Here is a 19407-nt window from a genome sequence, read left to right on the forward strand (position 1 = left end):
GCGTTCATACTTTTACAACTTCAACTGCCACTAATTAAGTAAGAGATACTAATACTATACTCTTTTCCATGCTGGCAGACTCGAATAATACGCTGTCGCCACACTACTAATTCTAACCCTGATCCGACGTTAATTTGTATATATATATGCATCAGATGTTCCCTGATTCCACACTCCCCCCGGCCCTTTCAGTCCCTCTCCCTCTCTCAGTTCCTCTGTGTGCGTCTCTCTCAATCGAAGATATGGATCTTTACATCCTTTTCCATAGCGTGGTGATGCATGTCATCGCTCTAATGGTTGTCTTGGTATACATCCCTCTGTCTATACCCGTGAAGCTGTTCATGTGGGCGTTCGTGAAGCCGTTTACCAAGGAGGACCTCAGAGGGAAGGTCGTGCTCATCACCGGCGCCTCCTCCGGCATAGGCGAGGTACGCTCCTCGCCTCAATATCCCCATCCCATGTTTATCGAAAAAATGTACTCACTCCGTCTCATATTAACCGACTTTCTATTACATGTATCTAAACGTTTTTAGACATAGATACATTCATATTTGAGCAATTTTGAGTCACTTAATATGAGACGAAGGAGTAAGTATCGTGTGCACTTGGTTTAATTAGTACTTGGATAGCTACATGGACATGGATTACAATCTCTTCACCTAACAGTACTATAGCTACTACAGTACTGTATGCTGTTAGCTGTTTTTATGATTATAATTTTTGGAGTAAATTTCACAAAACCACACTTCTTAAGGTTAGAGTTTTATCGGGACACAGTTATCACTAATAGTCTCACTGAACCACAGTTTGGGGGCAGTCTGTCTCACTGAACCCAAATCAGGTTTTTCTGACAGGTGGGGCCCACCTGTCACACTCCACCTCAAGCGGGACAACCCCTTTCGTTGCCATATCAGCTCTCGGACCCGACCCGAGACGGCGATTTAGGTAGAGAAATAACCCTTAACGGGTCCGGATGGGTCTGGAAGCTGACGTGGCAACGAAACGGGTCTGACGTGGCATGTGACAAGTGGGTCTCACCTGTAAAAAAATACCATCAACGGCCTAATCTACCCAATTTAGGTTCTGTGAGACAGCTTGCCCAAAAAAAAGGGATTCTGTAAGACTATTAGTGACAATTGTGGCCTGATGAAACCCTAACCCCAAAAAGTGTGGTTTTGTGAAATTTACTCTAATTTTTGAGTCAAGACCACATGAAACTGTTATTTTCAATTACCGAGCCTTGGAGTGGCCAAAGATTTCTGGTAATCGCATATCTCGGAAGAACTAATTAATATAACTATGCCAAGCTTTCCAGTTTGATTTTGAATGTCCGTAAAAAGAACTTCATCGGCCATGAGACTGATGCGATTGTCCTAGCGGAAGAGTTGACTTGACTCTTGAGTGTGCGATCGAGGATTCAAATCTCACATGCAGCCAATATGCATTATCCTGCGAGGGGACCCATAGAGCCGTTAGAGTATGATTGGAAGCAAACGAAAAGAAGAAAACAGATAACATCGACCTGGCGGGGCTAAAATTCATGACCACGCCACACGTTCGCAAGGCTTGAGTCTCGGCACTCAGCGGTTGCGGGTCAGCACTTCCGCTGAGGTGAGAATTCAACTGAGAAAGCTTGTACGCCGCAAATCGTACAAGCCTGAACCACGAGAGCTATTTTTTATTTTCTTCAACAGAATATATTTCTTAAAAGAATTAAAGATTATTCAAAGAGCGATTTGATTCGATCTGTGTGGTAGCGCTCATTCCACTTACAATCCAATATGTATGTAGTCCACAATCATGCAATCGCTGACTAAGACTAAAACACGATCACGTAAACAAAACATATCTTCTTCTTTCTTTTTTTAAACCCGGTACAAACAGCAAACGCTCTCAACACGCGCGTACATCCTACCCTATCATTTCATATTTAATTTAATTTTTCATATTTAATTTTGTTCAAATGGAAAAATATACTGAAGAAAGAAGATATAGAATATATCTAGATGTGTGTGTCATTTATCTATATTCTATTTTAACGTAATCCTTCTTAAAAAATATCTTTCTTTTTACCTTTTTCTAAGAGTGTTTCATCAATTCATTTTCATTCCATTGTACCCCTCGTCGAACTTTCGTTGAAATTGTCTCAATTCATATGTATGAAATACGTATGTGGAGCGGATCTTTAAAGATTGACAAATTTGTTGATGGGTACGACACCTACCAAAGAATAGCGTCGGTTAAATCCTGTAATAATTTAGGAAAACAGTGGGCTGGTTCCACGACAAGGAACCAAACCACCTGAGTTAGGCTCAGTTTGTTGGATTTGCCCAAAGATCAATCACATGAAGACGCACACGATCAGAAATTTATTTGGCCAAGGGCCCGTATCGTGCCCTCTATTTTTATTTCTCATTAATATCTCACGGCTTGGTTACAAACTATGTGTGTACATGTATATACACACACGCGTACAAGCACAACATCTAACCACACACGGACTAGTATCCTACACGAATACACACTCGGCTAACAAAAACTAGGACTAGGACTCTAATCCTAATCCCATTAGGAGACACACACATGCGCCTAGCTAGACTCAAACTCAAATTATGCTAACACAGTTCACATAAACACATAATGATCATATAAGGAAAACATAACCGATCGGAACTTCATTAAATAAAAGATAGAGCCAAGGAGCTAAGGCATGTCCACAGACATTAGACATTAGGGTTGGAGTGATACTCGCACTAGTCCACGCTTTCAGCCCATGTAATACGGAGTAATAATCAAGCTACAAGCCTGGTTTCGTTTGGTTAACTGAATTAATTAAAAAATGGTATTTAACTTTTAGTTCCTATTCCATAAAAATTGGAGTACTATCCAGTTCTATTTCTATTTGAAGTGTTTGAATGACAATACAGTTGCACACTAAAATTAGCAAAAGTACATTCCAAATTCTGTTCAAGCACACTAATGTATTGATGCATTCCTAAATATAAAAAAATATAAGTGTTATACACATGTACCAAATGATATAGAATTTATTATAACTTATACAACAGTACATGTTATGTCTTACATTAATACAAATTACTACTGATTTTGCTCCTGATTTTATAATAAAAAAACTATTAAATATTTTTTAGAAATGGATTGTGTTTATTTATTATATGATAACATCTGAGGGCTTATGTTGTAATTTGAATACTATTCTATCAATGTTATAAATTCTTTGAATTTATTTTTTAGCCGGCGTATCAAGTGAAAACCTCCATTCCGTGAAAACTTGAAATTTTCAATCTAGTCATAAGCTGTTCGGGAGCAGTAACTCCATATGCCGGAGTACATCTCAAATAAAAGAGAAAAATGAACTCTCATCATAGTTCAAAACGTTTCTGGATCCACCAAAGCTGCTACTGAAGCCGGTAATACTACTTGAACAGGAACTGGCCTACCAGTACGCGCAGAAAGGGGCATGCCTGGCGCTGGTGGCGCGGAGGAAGAAGGCGCTGGAGCGCGTCGCCGAGGCCGCTCGAGAACGCGGCGCGCCGGATGTCCTTGTCATCTTAGCCGATGTCTCCGACGCCGAGGAGTCGAGGCGCGCCGTCGAGGAAACTCTCGCGCATTTCGGCAAACGTATGTACCGCAGCCATCCCCTCCTCCTGTTCCGATTTCCTCGTGTCTTGAACACGCATGAGCATATCACGCTGCGTGTTGTACGGTTGTTGCCTTCATTTGATCATCCGTGTGTGGATCGATGTGCATGCTGCAGTGAACCATCTGGTCGCAAATGCCGGGGTGTGGGCCACCGGCTGCTTTGACGAAGCCACCAACATAACTGCATTCGCCAAGATGATGGTAAAAACCGGGATGCCCGTTGAGCCCCTTCGTCTAAAATTTGATTATGATGTTGTTGTGAGAACCAACGTCAGGGTAACTGATCTTTCGAACATTTCAGGATGTGAATTTCTGGGGCTCTGTCTATCCAACCCACTATGCGCTGCCACACCTCAAGGCCAGCAAGGGAAAACTCATCATAAGCTGCTCTGGAGCAGGAACGGTGGCTACACCAAGAATGAGCTTCTATAATGTGAGCAGAGGAGCATTACCTGACATCACAAAATCAATTTAATTTAATTAGTTCCTCTCCTATTTTGAACTTTCGTTGTTGCTGATGCTCCTTTATTCTGTATGCTCGGCAGGCAACCAAAGCAGCTCAGCTCAGGTTCTACGAAACACTGAGGAGCGAGTTTGGCACGGAAGTGGGAGTCACCATACTCACCCCCGGGTACGTCGAGTCCGAGATTACCCAAGGCAAGGCCATCCAGAAAGATGGCGTTCTCGCCGTCAACGAGGAGACAAGAGATGTAAGTCACAACGGAAAACGGACACAATAATTTAGCCATGTCCAGTAGGGCTCTTTTGCATTCATTCAAATTGCTAGGTTAACAAAGAAGATATGATGTTGGACTTACATGCAGGCACAGGTTGGGATTTTCCCCGTGGGTCGCGTGGAGACGTTCTGTGAGATAGCATTGGACAGCATTCAGAAAGGCGACTGGTACCTGACATGGCCGTCCTTGTACCGGCCAATGGAGCTGATTGCTTGCATTGCCCCTGAGGTCCTCAACTGTATATGCTACCAGCTCTATAACACGAGGAATGGGGGGCGCTCGCTCGCCCAGAGGATCGCTGAGGCAACCGGAGTGAGACAGTTGTACCCTTCGACTCTCCTGAGTCCCGGCATCAAGACAGAATAAATGTCATGGCCAAGACCGTACAGTTGCAACTTAAGCATGGTGGAACATATCAAACAGTACTAGGGCAAATCTTGCGCAATGGCTGGGCATTACAATTCATGTCTATAATTTGAACAATGTTTTATTTTTTTTTGGGAATTGAATACGAAAACTCCTTCGTGAAATACCTTGCATCCAAAACCCCGCTTATAATATGTAGTACTGTTTACTGTGAAAAACACTTGCTTGTATATAATTTGAAATAAAAAGTTTCTTCCACACGACTGTAACATCAGATTATTCTACACGTTACAATCAGGATCGACCAAAATAAATTATGTAGTTTTAACTCATTTTAATCTTGTTTTAGTAATATAACGAATCCTCGTGGCTTGCCTCCAACAAAAAAAAAAGGCCCTTGTGGATTGGGACTTGGAAAGCCTTTTTTCGGCACTTTGACAAAGATGATATACAGAACATTTTTGTTTTCATAGTCACACTTTGTCACAAGCAACTACAAAATTTATCGCGTACCGTGCTCTTTAGCAGCCTATTACACATGTCATTTATATTCTTTTTGCCGAACTTCACCAAAGTTGTAGCGGCCATTTTTCTCTTCACACTTTTTATGGCTTGTACAGTTTTGCAGTTTTCTTTTAGCAAAATCATGTATGAACAAGGTATATCTACAATCATTAGTGGATACTGGAAAATTATAAGGTGTGGCCTTATTTAAGGAGAAAACCATGTATGATGCAAGATCACTATATACTTCATACAGATTGATTTGTGTTCTGGAAGTAAAGTAAAGATAAAAAGTATTGACATAAGTTATATAGACTATATACTACAAATATTGGGTTTCGGGGCAAATTGTAAGTATGGCGGCCATTGTACCTTGCCATGCTGGTGGATCCATCGCTGTCTACAATGTATAATATGTTTTGCTTGTTCTATCACATGATGAGTGAGCGTCACCCCATGAAAATAAGAGGAGTAAGAAAGAGCGAAATCACTCCCTTGCACTTAAGCGTTGCCACAATTGGGTCGGCTTGGCGGGGACTACATGCCCTTCACTTTCCCCTTGTAATTTATCTCTCGATGTGCCTTACCAATCGCTCTGTCTTTCTCTTCCTTACATAGCCAGCGGCGCAGCATACGTCCTTACACATCATGCCCAGCAATGCCTCAAACGAGAAATAGTAGGGTTTGTCACATCACAGTTCTCGTGAACGATGGTGGCGCAAACTGTATCATGCCTCAACGGCATCCCATCTGTTGTGTATCCTATCTTCTACACCGACAACCTCTTTTTCACTAAAGTAAAAATACAATGTTCCAACATTAGCCTATCTATACCTATCTAAAAAATACGGACCGTTCCCTTCACCGTCGTCTGTTAAACTTTCCATAAAATTTGTTGGCCCACAGGATTGCACCAAATCTATCTATACCAAAGTAAAAAATACCCACCGTTCCACCTTTTTTCTCCCTTTTTTCGTCAAGCCCTCGAGACCCACCTCGTCCGCTCGCACGCAAACCACTCTTTCGTGCGCTCCAGACACCGAGCTCCGCCTTCCTGGCGCAGCCCAATAGAAGACCCTTCCTAATCCAACATAAAAAATACTTCTCCTGATGCAGCGAAGAAAACCCAATTAAAAGCCCAAAGGTATCTCTTCACACCTTCGACCTTGCTCTGCCGCTTTGCTAATGCTCGTTATCTGTAGGTGCAGCGGCAGATTGATTCTTACAAAAAATATGGTCTAGCATGCGGTGCCTCCTTCCATCTGAGAGCCGGCGGCGCTGGCCTGCGGGCTCCATCTTGTCATACACCGTTTAATTCCAGAGAAAACAGGAGAACATGTTCGTTCTCTCAGCTCTCATCCCTCGGCGTGTTGATCTGGGCCAACGGAAGCCGCTACGACAACGCGCGCTAAGGCGGTTTAGCATCTGTTTAATTTCACAAAAAACAAGGAAACATGTTCGTCCTCTCTGCCCTCATCCCCGGTGTGTTGATCTGGGCCAACGGGAGCCGTTACGACAACGCACGCTAAGATGGTTCAGCCGTGATTATGAGGGATTATTGAGGAGGGGAAAAGGAAGGGAAGGGTAGTGGGATACGGTTCAGAGAACCTGAACGGGTTGCGGGTCGAGGAGGCGTCGTCGAGGGTGGAGATTGCGGCAGCCGGCGCGCGCGTGTGTGCTGCTCTTGGGGAAGCTGGCCCAAGAGGGAGAACGGGTGTGGCCCAAGACGAAAAAAAATAGAAGACCCAAAAGTGGCTTTCCTAGACCGTTGCAACGCACGGGCATTCTGCTAGTGTCAAAAAAACTTCAAAAATTTCAATTGGTCTTAAATTAACTGAGTAACAAGAACAGGGGAGCACGCGTAGTTTTTTTTAGAGGAACGGGGAAGCTTTATTGAATTAAAATTTGAGGAATGCAGATATGGTCCGGCGGATCAAACCACCAAGTATGTCTCCCTACGTCTAAATAGGTAGCTGATTTAGCTAACAAGTCAGCCTCCCTATTACCTTCCCGACGTTCATGGCCGAAGATGGCCTCCTGAACAAGACTCCGTTTCACTTCAATCTCACATAGAACTACGCCATAGTGCCCTTTAAAATTCTTTTCATTTAAATCCTTCACAACTCCCAAACAATCAGTAGCCACACTGATCTTTCGCAGGTTCAAATCAGCAGCCAACGAAAGAGCTTCGCTACAGGCAAGTGCTTCCAGTGTAGCTGCATCAGTTAAACCTGCAAAAACCACCACTGAAGCACCTCGATATACGCCATCAGAACCTCTGCAAATCGCTGCAACTGCACCCTTGTTCTCAGTCTTTGCAACAGCACCATCCACATTTATCTTGGCATAGTCTGGGGGAGGAATCCAGCGCAAAGGCACAGATCCTGGGCCACGAACAGCCCCCCGAGTTGGCACAGCTCCCACTTGCAGGTCTCCCAAGTATCTGATGACAAAATTATAAGTAGAGAGCGGACTTTGAAAAACATCTTCATGAATAGCTTTGCGGCGAGCCCACCAGATCGCCCACAGAGTAACAAGGACCTTAATAAACATTTCTTGCTTCATCGATTTGCTCAGCGTGAATAGCCAGTTCTTCGGATCGTTCGTTTCATCGCCCACCAAAGGAACCACCACATCATCCTCCATCAGAGACCAAACACTGCGAGCCATATTACATTCTAGAAGAGCATGGCACCAAGAATCAGTCGCGGCACTGCAGATTGAGCAAACAGCCGAGGTGGCCATCTGCCGCCTATGTGGCTCCTCTCCGGTCGGGATCGACGAGCGAGCCAACCGACAGGCAAAGACACGTAGCTTTGAAGGAACTTTGACACTCCACAATCTCTTCCAGTCCTTCTCTAGTTCATCAGAATTCGAGCTCTCGGGACGCCTCTCCAGGTAGTCTCACGCCTCTTCTTAATCTCCATGATCATTCGGTAAGCTGAACGAACCGAAAAACGGCCGCTCTTATCATAGTGCCACGCATAAAAATCCTCCTGCTGAACATGGCTGATGGGAATGTTCTGAATTACCTCCACATCCATTGGAAGTAGATGCTCTTCCAGTTGTGCCGCATTCCAGCACCTTGTTGCTTCGCTGATTAATTCCGAAACAAGACGCGGGGGGTTCAGGGACCGAGGGCACACCGGCCGCAACTTGAAATTCCTTGGTATCCAATTATCGTCCCATATATGTGTGGACTTACCATCCCCAATCCGCTTAACTAGGCCCAATTTCAGCATATCCCGTCCTTCAATAAGAGCCCTCCAAATCTGTGATGGATGAGATCCCGGCACAGCCTGTAATACGTGGGTATCCGGATAATACCGAGCCTTGAGCACGCGAGCGCTCAAAGACGCAGGTTCCTCCAGAATTCGCCAAACCTGCCTCGCAAGAAGAGACAAGTTAAAAATCTCAATATCCCTGAATCCTAATCCACCCTTATATTTTGGCATCGTCATCAGATCCCATGACACCCATGACGTCTTTCGTTCGCCCTTCTTACTCTCCCACCAAAACTTTCGGACGAGGGACGTGATATGTTGGCACAGTCCCCTGGGCAGCTTGAAACAAGACATAGAATACGTCGGCAACGCCTGCACCACCGATTTAATGAGAATTTACTTGCCACCTGATGAAAGAGATTGCTCCATCCATCCCTGCAGCTTCTTCCAAACCCGGTCCTTTAGATAACTGAACGCCCCATTCATACTCCTGCCAACATCCGAAGGAAGTCCCAAGTATTTTTCTTTTAAGGTCTCATGCTGCACATCAAGCAGCAACTTAATGTTGCCCCTTCTACTCTCTGGGCAGCCTTTTGCAAAAAAGATGGACGATTTATCTCGGTTAATTTGTTGACCGGAGGCATCACAGTAAGCTTGCAGAGTGTCTCGCATCGTGACTGACGCTGAATCTGTCACCTTAAAAAACAGAATACAATCATCGGCAAAAAGAGGTGATTCACACTCGGAGCCAAGGTGGCCGCCTGAACGCCTGCCATCCCCTCAACACCACGCGCATGCTGCAGCAGACAAGATAATCCCTCCGCTGCCAACAAAAACAGGTATGGAGAGATCGGGTTCCCTGACGCAGGCCCCTGGATGGTTTAAATTCCCTAGTATGTGCTCCATTAAAGAGCACAGAGAAGGTAACTGTCGAGACACATCTCATCACTGAAGTCACCCAACGTCGTGAGAAACCCAGCTTTATCATGATGGTTTCCAGGTAATTCCACTCCACCCTGTCATAAGCCTTCTTCATTTCTAACTTCAAAGCACAGTGAGCATTGGACTTGCTTTTGTTGCTCTTCATAAAATGAAGACATTCGTATGCCGTGATCACATTATCCGTAATTAGACGCCCCGGGACAAAGGCTGATTGCTCTTCAGAAATAACATCCGGTAGAATCTGCTTTAACCGGTTAGCAAGCACTTTGGATGCAATCTTATACACCACATTGCACAAGCTAATAGGACGGTATTGAGACAGAGATGTTGGGTTAACTACCTTAGGGATTAAGACAATGAACGTTTTATTTATCTCCACCAGTGACTCATCTCCATTGAGCAAGCGAAGCACTATAGCGATAACATCCTTCCCGCATAGCTCCCAATGACGCTGAAAAAAATGTGCAGGATAACCATCCAGCCCTGGCGCTTTGGTTGGAAACATTTGGAACAATGCCAACTTCACTTCTTTCTCCTCAAAAGGTGCATTAAGCATAGCATTCATAGGACCCGTAACTTTACAAGGGATGTGTGATAGCACTTCCTCAATCCCAAGGGACGTGTGATAGCATTCATACGAGCTCCTCAGAAGCATAAAGATTATCATAAAAATCTATAGCCATTTGTTCCAGCTCCGCGGGGTCCTCACAAACTGACCCATCTTCACGGACAAGTCGAGTAATCCGATTAATCTTCTTCCTCGTACTTGCCTTTTGATGAAATAAACGGATATTCCTATCGCCCTCGGCAAGCATTGCACTCGCGCCCGTTGACGCCACATCACCTCCTCCCGGAATCCCAATTCCATAATACGGTGCTCAACCTTTACCTCCTCATAAGAAGGCCCAACACGACCTGGGTCTGAACGCAGCTGTTTCAGCTTGCTGCGCAAAGTGCGAAGCTCAGCCCTGACATCCCCGAACGATCTGGAACTCCATGCATGCAATGCCCGAGCAGTTCCAGTTAGCTTTCCAGCCAAGTCTCCAACAGACCGACACTCACCACCCTCCCAAGACCGATCAAGCACCTCTTTAAATTCTTCATGTCGTTCCCACATAACCCCATACCGGAAAGGCTTATGAATAGCTATCCGTTGGTTGTTTGCCTCCATCTGGTTCAGCAATAAAATAGGTGAGTGATCAGATTTCACAGCTGTGAGATGGCGCACAGAAGCCAAAGGAAAAAGATCACACCAGCCACCTGAAGCAAGAGCACGGTCCAGGCGAACACGGCAATACTGCCCTTGTTGTATTCTCCTCTCAAAAGTCCAATCCAAACCTATGTAGCCCAAGTCACAGAGTCCACATGCATCAACCACCTCCCGAAAGCTTTCTATCTGCGCCATGTCCCGTTCATTAGGACCGAACTGCTCTTCCCTTCGTAACACCTCATTGAAATCTCCGATGCACAACCAAGGCAAATCACAATCGGCTCGCAAAAACCTCATCATATCACACCGTACCACACCGTGAGCTGCACGGCGCCTTCTCGCCCTATCGTACCTCCATATCAATATGATATTTGGAAAAATTGCGCAAGATTAAATTCTCCGTACTTCTCCAGAAAGCACACAAGCCACACCACTGCTATCAACACCAAAAGCATGATCAAAACCAAGCGACCTCGCCAAACCTTCCACACGGTTCTTGGCAATTTGAGTTTCTACAACACCAAGTATCTTCGGCGCACACTCCCGCGCGAGATCGCGCAACTCATGAACTGTTGCTGGATCGCCTAGCCCGCGACAAAGCCAAACCAAAGTACTCATTGGGAACACCTCAGCGGTAACAGAAACCGAACTAAATCGGTAGCCAAAAACCTTGGCAGTAGACACGCAACAAGATGAAAACCCTAGATGGATAACCAGAGCAGAACTTGTCGAGTACGAGTACACTCACCGCCACGGATTGGCGGGAGTAGGTGGACTCACCGCCGGGAATCGGCGGGAGTAGGTGGCATTGCCGCTACGAGCGCCTTACATCGCCGGCCGCCGGCGTCTTGAAAATTAGTACTTCTGTAACGTGCTGCGTTATTTGTAGTTTTGAAGGAACCATTTTTTCCGCGCCTACGGGCTACGGCCCATTCCATTTGCATCCATAGCCCACAGAAAACCAAGTACGTCTGCAGCACCCGTTTCGGATATTCGTCCATCTACAAGCGAGATATTCGCGTCCCTGGCGGCCTGGTGGGCCAAGCCCGTTTATACAACCCTGGAAAGTAGTGGCTAGGGTTTATAAGGCAGCGCTCCTCCCGTCCTGCGCCGCCGCTTCCTCATCTCATCTCATTCCTCTCAACCCTCTCGGATCGGGAGGTGGAAGCGAGACCCCTAGGTGAGACCCGCCCGCCCTTCCCTCTCATCCTCCTTCCTCGCTTTGTTTGCTTCCTGGAACTCGTCGATCTAGATGCGTGCTAGTTCTATTTCTTCCTATCGTGGGGAATTGCTCGGTTGACTTGTTTATGGTTTGTGTTGGAATCTGTTCTTGTGTGTTCAGTTTTACGGTTTGTGTTGATGCGGTTAGAACACTGGCCTGATTCGCTTGAAGTGTTTCAGATGCTCGTTCATCGTTTTCGTTAGTTCAAGCTATATGATTCCATTTGGTGGACGGGATGTACTCTCCCTTAAACTGTTTACTCGTTTGCGACGTAGATCTATTGTTTCTCCGTTCGTAATAAGCTGTTTAAGCGTAGACTTGTCTTCTCCAGTTCGGTTGTCTACTTTTTGGCCGTGAAATTTCGCTCGTTAGTGCATCTGGAATGGATATGACTAAATTCGTTTGATAGACATGTTCCTTTTTTTTTTACTCTTTTGAGGTAGATGTTATATTCCTCCAGAGGTATCTGGTTCACTAGAATGGTCAACGTGTATGGTCCTGTTAGTGTCTGCTTGCTTGCCTTAGGCCCTGATTGGAAGCCTGTTATTTGGGCAAAAACCGGTGTAAATCCGTCCTCGCTGAAAACACCGATTGGATGGTCGTATTGGGCAGGCAGTTTTCTGTCGTTTCGGCCGATCCAACCGTAAAACAAAACACCCCACCTGACCTCCGTTTTTCTTAACGAGAGTTTATTTCGTATCCACATATTTGCGCGTGTAACTAAATTCGGGTGGAAGATTTTGCCAAGCTTCCACATATTCATTTTATGGAATACTTGACGTATATTTGTGAATTTATAGACGATTTTTGTTTAGTCCTTCTGATCGCCTTCTTTTTTTAGACATAGAAGTGATTGCTGCAGGACTGTTAAGGTTCTCGTTTCAGAATAAGCTGTTTAAGCGTAGACTTGTCTTCTCCAGTTCGGTTGTCTACTTTTTGGCCGTGAAATTTCGCTCGTTAGTGCATCTGGAATGGATATGACTAAATTCGCTAGATAGACATGTTCCTTTTTTTACTCTTTTGAGGTAGATGTTATATTCCTCCAGAGGTATGTGGTTCACTAGAATGGTCAACGTGTAGTGTCTGCTTGCTTGCCTTAATGTTTCCTCCACATATTCATTTTATGGAATACTTCAAGTATATTTGTGAATTTATAGACGATTTTAGCTTGGTCCTTCTGATCGCTTTCTTTTTTTTACACATCGAAGTGAGTGCTGCAGGACTGTCCAGATTCTCGTTTCAGAATAATCTCTTCCTGAGTTATCCTCTTAGCTTCCATATCGTTATATATAATACGAATTGACGTACCTTTGTTTTTCTACCAAATGGAATGCTGTTCTGCACACCGTCGCCTAAATGCCTTAAATTAACCTTGCCCGTTTCCAGGCTCATGCTTCACCTACACACAATTTTGCCATTTATTCATGCAACTTTGCAAAAGGTTTTTTGTTGCATGTGTGATTAATATTTAACATTTCGAACCTAGTTGTGCTACTTAGTTTGTTTGCTGTAGGTGAATAAACTTGGATGAATAAAACACCTTACTTGGTCAACCATACATCCTTGCTTGGCCAGGTAGCGGGCTAATTATATTAAGTTAGTTTCTATTAACGTAATCTTATGTAGACTATCGGGAAAACCTAATTAATTTTTCTTTCTCTTGTCTTTTAGTTTATGAAGTGCCTTGAATATTGCTGTGGCTGCCCTCTTTGTCCATCTGAGATAACAAGTTTCCTGCGCATGATTTTAGTAGTTCTTACTTTGTACTGTTTATAATTTACACATCATATTTCCTTTTTACTCAATTTCATGGTGGGGTATTATGAAAATTAGTGTGTTATTGGACATGCTGGGTTTAAACTTCTATGCTTATAGTGATATTTTTCTGTTTAGTTCTTCACAGTTGTTTTTTGGTTGCATTGTAACCTGGTTGCTTTTCTCCGTACAGGAACTTCTCTTTGTTGCCTGATATTCAGAAACAGTCAAGATGGTGAAGTTTACAGCAGAAGAGCTTCGCCGGATTATGGACAAGAAGAACAACATCCGCAACATGTCTGTTATTGCTCATGTGGACCATGGTACGTCCCAGAACAGTGATCTCTTTGACCATTGATGTTGTTTAACTTGTACATAATAATAATGCTACACTGTTAATTCTGAAAATTGTTTCTTTTTCGTTAGTTTGGTTAATTTGGTTTTTGCAACATTGTCCATGCACTATTGTTTTGTAATGATTGGATTCATCTCTACAAAGAGCAATCGTTCTGATTGGGTGATATGGATTTGATTGCTACATCTTATATTATGTTTGATGTTTGTTTTGATAAAGTAAATTGCAGTTTATGCTTTTTTGTTCTATTCAGAGGACCAATAATTCTAGTGGTCAATATCTAGCCTCTTTTTTCACTGATGTTATTTGTTGTGATTATATTTTTATAACTTCATATTAACATGGTTGTACATGTGAAATTCTGATATTTTGTCCCAGTAGATTCAATGCTTTCCTCAATTCTTTATTTCGTTATCTACATGTATCAGACTTATGTTATTTTCAACTTGTCATTGTCCTCTACTTAGTCCTTAAGATGCAGTACTATTTGCTCCTATCTGTTTGACATGCTGATATTTTCAGTTATTGATGCCTATATACTAATTCTGTTATTGTTGCCTATAAAATTGAGTTTAAATCTGTTACTTTGTATTTTGTTCAATGCTCAAGCCTTGCTGTTCTAACTTGTTATGTATTATTTCCAGGCAAATCTACGCTTACGGATTCCCTTGTGGCAGCTGCTGGGATTATTGCCCAGGAAGTTGCTGGTGATGTTCGCATGACTGATACCCGTGCAGATGAAGCAGAGCGTGGTATTACGATCAAATCCACTGGTATCTCTCTTTTCTACGAGATGACTGATGAGTCACTCCAGATGTACAAGGGTGAGAGGGATGGGAATGAATACCTGATCAACCTTATTGATTCACCTGGACACGTTGATTTTTCTTCGGAGGTCACAGCCGCCCTTCGTATCACTGATGGTGCTTTGGTGGTGGTTGACTGTATTGAGGGTGTCTGTGTGCAGACTGAAACTGTGCTCCGCCAAGCTCTTGGTGAGAGGATTAGACCTGTCCTTACTGTGAACAAGATGGACAGGTGCTTCCTTGAGCTTCAAGTTGAAGGTGAGGAAGCCTATCAGACTTTCTCCCGTGTCATTGAAAATGCCAATGTCATCATGGCAACGTATGAAGACAAGCTCCTTGGTGATGTCCAAGTGTACCCAGAAAAGGGGACCGTGGCTTTCTCAGCTGGTTTGCATGGCTGGGCTTTCACTCTCACAAATTTTGCTAAGATGTATGCCTCCAAGTTTGGAGTTGATGAATCAAAGATGATGGAGAGGCTGTGGGGTGAGAACTTCTTTGACCCAACCACAAAGAAATGGACCACCAAGAACACTGGCTCGGCTACTTGTAAGAGAGGTTTTGTTCAGTTCTGCTATGAGCCAATCAAGCAAATCATCAACACCTGCATGAATGATCAGAAGGACAAGTTGTGGCCTATGTTGAAGAAGCTTGGTGTGACCATGAAGAATGATGAGAAGGACCTAATGGGCAAGGCTCTCATGAAGCGTGTCATGCAAACTTGGCTGCCAGCCAGTCGTGCTCTGCTTGAGATGATGGTGTTTCATCTTCCCTCCCCCTCAAAGGCACAGAGGTATCGTGTGGAGAACTTGTATGAGGGACCTCTTGATGATGTATATGCAACCGCTATTAGAAACTGTGACCCCGAAGGTCCTCTTATGCTGTATGTTTCTAAGATGATTCCAGCATCTGACAAGGGAAGATTCTTTGCCTTTGGTCGTGTCTTCGCCGGGAGGGTTGCAACTGGCATGAAGGTCCGTATCATGGGTCCCAACTATGTTCCTGGTCAGAAGAAGGATCTGTATGTGAAGAGTGTCCAGCGTACTGTTATCTGGATGGGAAAGAAACAAGAGTCTGTTGAGGATGTTCCATGCGGTAACACTGTTGCTTTGGTTGGTCTTGACCAGTTCATCACAAAGAATGCGACCCTCACAAATGAGAAGGAAACTGATGCTTGCCCAATCAGAGCAATGAAGTTCTCTGTGTCTCCTGTTGTGCGTGTTGCTGTTCAGTGCAAGGTGGCCTCTGATCTTCCTAAGCTTGTTGAAGGTTTGAAGCGTCTGGCCAAGTCTGATCCTATGGTTCTCTGTACCATTGAAGAGTCTGGCGAGCATATCATTGCTGGAGCTGGAGAGCTTCATCTTGAAATTTGCTTGAAGGATCTGCAGGATGACTTCATGGGTGGTGCTGAAATCATTGTTTCCCCTCCTGTTGTCTCCTTCCGTGAGACTGTTCTTGAGAAGTCCAGCCGTACTGTTATGAGCAAGTCCCCCAATAAACATAACCGTCTTTACATGGAAGCTCGGCCGTTGGAAGAGGGACTAGCTGAGGCCATTGATGATGGCCGCATAGGCCCACGTGATGATCCTAAGGTGCGCTCCAAGATCCTATCCGAGGAGTTTGGTTGGGACAAGGATCTTGCCAAGAAGATTTGGTGCTTTGGACCTGAGACCACTGGCCCGAACATGGTTGTTGATATGTGTAAGGGAGTACAGTATCTTAATGAAATCAAGGACTCTGTTGTGGCTGGCTTCCAGTGGGCATCAAAAGAAGGTGCATTGGCTGAGGAGAACATGCGAGGAATTTGCTTTGAGGTCTGTGATGTTGTGCTCCACACTGATGCCATTCACAGAGGCGGTGGGCAGGTTATCCCTACGGCCAGGAGGGTCATTTATGCTTCTCAGCTCACTGCTAAGCCAAGGCTGCTGGAGCCTGTCTACCTGGTGGAGATCCAGGCCCCGGAGAACGCACTTGGTGGTATTTATGGTGTTCTGAATCAGAAGAGAGGGCATGTGTTCGAGGAGATGCAGAGGCCTGGTACCCCACTTTACAACATCAAGGCTTACCTCCCTGTTATCGAGTCCTTTGGGTTTTCAAGCACACTAAGGGCTGCAACATCCGGTCAGGCATTCCCTCAGTGTGTGTTTGACCACTGGGATATCATGTCTTCCGATCCCTTGGAGGCCGGCACCCAGTCTGCCACCCTTGTCACGGAGATCCGCAAGAGGAAGGGGCTCAAGGAACAAATGACTCCTCTATCTGAATTTGAGGACAAGCTCTAAGAATTTTGGTGCTGTTTTATCCTGCTATTAAGAGAATTTGTATCTTTTGGTACTCTTATTTCCTTGAGTTGTCTAATGCCTGTCAAACGATCATATTACTGTCTGGCATGTTGTACCACCGTATGGTTAAGTCGTAGTGTTTTCTGATTATGCCTTCATTTTCTCGTGGGTCTTCAGAGTTTCAGTTCACTGTTTGTGCTTCTACTGCATGTTGGCCGTTTTGCTCTTTAGCTACGGAGTATATTTCTGTTTCTGCCCTCTATTTGGTGCTTTGCCAAGAAGAGATGTGTATGTTTTGTTTCTTTGTTCACTTGCTTGGGGTGTGAACATGTTTTAGAGGCCGGTGCTGAGTTGCTTAATAACCTGCACGCATTACTGCGGTTTCTTTTTCCTTTTCATTGCGTGCCGTTATCTCTTACTCCCCCCGATCCGTATATCAAATTTGTATCTATCTATGTTTAAAAAACGTCTGGATACATGTAATATTTCAACTAGTAGTTCCGGTTAGTTCCGGTCGGAGTGAGTAACATATTTTAAGAATGGCATTGCGTCCCGTTGCAATTCTTTATTGCTTGTGAAAAAAAAAATTCTAGCCGAATGTTGCAATAGCATGCTGGCATTGCATTAAGTTGTCAAATCTTTTTATTTTTACCATGCAGAAAATTAAAAACCCAAAAATGAGCAGGTGCGCCGTTCTCACAAGTTGTCTAACAAATCTTGACCTAATAAATCTATTTAACCTAATGTCATAGAGTTTTCTATCTCAGATATATAGGTGCAGGTGGAGCACATTCGAATTACATTTGATATGGGTTTCGAGAGGGATCGCACCTCTTGACCGGCGGATCTAACTGAGGCTCATTCCTGCTGGGCCGAACATCAGTAGAAGCTGGTGGACTGGAAGACGAGTAAACGGTTGCATAGCTTGCCGTAAGGGCTGCTGTCGGGTTCATTTCCAAAAGAGGCTTCCGATGTCAAGCACACATTCTTTCGACTAATTCCTATCGGCTGTATGGATAAAAGATCATCAAAGGATAGCCTTCATCCTGATTGAAGGGCTCGGTTTCTGATCACTTGGGAGTGGCTTATTTATCTCGATATTGCTTATCTTGTTTTCAATGTAGACATTGAATGTCCTACCCGGCCGCAGCTCTCTCCCGACAACCTCGCTGTCCCTTCTCTTCTCTCTTCTCTCTCTCTCTCTCTCTCTCGTCTGTTTGTGCTGCAGACCCGGCGGCCGGCGGCCCCTTCCCGCCTCCTCCCAGCAGGTAGCGGCGCCTCCCTTCCCGTCCTCCGGCCGACGCACGTGTAAGAGGCTGCAACGCCTCCACTGCCCTCCTCCAGTCCAGACGACGTAGGTGCAGAGGTATCGAATCCTCCGATCCACTCCCTCCTCAGACCGGCGCAGGTACAGGACGATGCGTCCCCTCCCCGCTTCCTCACCTCTTCACCCGACCTCTCTATCTCTCTCTCTGCAGCGCGCGTGTGCGAGATTAGGAAAACGACAGGCGACCTGCACCCTGATCTACAAGTTGGGAAGCAGTGGATCTGAAGTTGCATTCCGTATGAGACTATGTAATAATGTGTACATAACAGTATAAAAGCTGTATAGAATAGCACTAGTTGGTTATGCGCTTGGCCGCGCTGGTGAATTTTTTTTAATCCAAAGAATGACAGAGCTCAAAACTTTTAGCCCACGGAACGGGCGGAGTTACGGAAAGAATGAAACTTTGTTTCCACCTTCGCCCGGAAAGAAGACGCCGGGGCATTTCGTCTGGGCAGACGCATCCCACCGCGACAAACATGCTGATAGGACGCTAGATTCCGTGTACCCGGGTTCCCGTGCGATGCACAAAGGCACGCTAGAGCAAAGGAGCAGCACAGGTCGTCGGCGGGGTCCTATTTGTGTCGTGCCCCACGGACCGGAGAGCGTGGAGAGCAACGACTGTCGTCCAAGCAGCTGCCGCCCATCTAGCGTGCGTTCCCCGCCTAGGAGGACCACCCATGACACTACGTGACATCCGCAAAGTGACACGCATACGAAAGTACATCCCCAGAGCAGTCTATATAAAAAGGTCGAACAACTAGCATACGTGCATTACCATTCTACCAGCCGTCGTGCCAACAGCCGCCCTCACCATCGCACACCAGCTGGGAAAATCGACAGTAACATCATGGACTTTGCGGCGCCGGGTAAGTGTCAACCTCACCGTCTTTTAACTGCACCCACTTGCCGGACCAACATTTTCCACCCACTTCACCGTCAGCCGAAAAGCTGACACAGCCTATTTGCCTGCAGTCTCGGTGATTGTGTGCGTGCCGCGACAGATTGTCTTGACGGAAG

At 45.0% G+C, this 19407-nt stretch overlaps 2 protein-coding genes across 2 annotated transcripts; both read left to right on the plus strand.

Moving 5' to 3' along the window:
* The first annotated feature begins 163 nt into the window (after nucleotides 1-163).
* On the plus strand, nucleotides 164-5029 carry LOC100829729 (11-beta-hydroxysteroid dehydrogenase 1B). Its single transcript, XM_003574975.4, has 6 exons — nucleotides 164-428; nucleotides 3450-3642; nucleotides 3779-3864; nucleotides 3965-4096; nucleotides 4209-4373; nucleotides 4488-5029. The coding sequence occupies exons 1-6, from the start codon at nucleotides 243-245 to the stop codon at nucleotides 4764-4766; spliced, it is 1041 nt and encodes a 346-aa protein (XP_003575023.1). The 5' UTR covers nucleotides 164-242; the 3' UTR covers nucleotides 4767-5029.
* A 6637-nt stretch (nucleotides 5030-11666) lies between these two features.
* Nucleotides 11667-17267, plus strand: LOC100828009 (elongation factor 2). Its single transcript, XM_003574968.4, has 3 exons — nucleotides 11667-11826; nucleotides 13817-13946; nucleotides 14623-17267. Exons 2-3 carry the CDS (start codon nucleotides 13856-13858, stop codon nucleotides 17061-17063), a joined length of 2532 nt encoding a protein of 843 aa, XP_003575016.2. The 5' UTR covers nucleotides 11667-11826; nucleotides 13817-13855; the 3' UTR covers nucleotides 17064-17267.
* The last annotated feature ends 2140 nt before the right edge of the window (nucleotides 17268-19407 follow it).

Source organism: Brachypodium distachyon, chromosome 3 (genome assembly GCF_000005505.3).
Source record: "Brachypodium distachyon strain Bd21 chromosome 3, Brachypodium_distachyon_v3.0, whole genome shotgun sequence".
NCBI classification, from domain to species: domain Eukaryota; kingdom Viridiplantae; phylum Streptophyta; class Magnoliopsida; order Poales; family Poaceae; genus Brachypodium; species Brachypodium distachyon.

What these genes read in the sequence shown, in the direction of transcription:
- LOC100829729 (XM_003574975.4), top strand. Translation starts at nt 243, where the DNA reads ATGGATCTTTACATCCTTTTCCATAGCGTGGTGATGCATGTCATCGCT. An exon ending in CCTCCTCCGGCATAGGCGAG is followed by an intron (nt 429 to 3,449) that starts GTACGCTCCTCG and finishes CTACTTGAACAG; the next exon opens with GAACTGGCCTACCAGTACGC. An exon ending in CTGCATTCGCCAAGATGATG is followed by an intron (nt 3,865 to 3,964) that starts GTAAAAACCGGG and finishes CGAACATTTCAG; the next exon opens with GATGTGAATTTCTGGGGCTC.
- LOC100828009 (XM_003574968.4), top strand. Translation starts at nt 13,856, where the DNA reads ATGGTGAAGTTTACAGCAGAAGAGCTTCGCCGGATTATGGACAAGAAG. An exon ending in TATTGCTCATGTGGACCATG is followed by an intron (nt 13,947 to 14,622) that starts GTACGTCCCAGA and finishes TATTATTTCCAG; the next exon opens with GCAAATCTACGCTTACGGAT.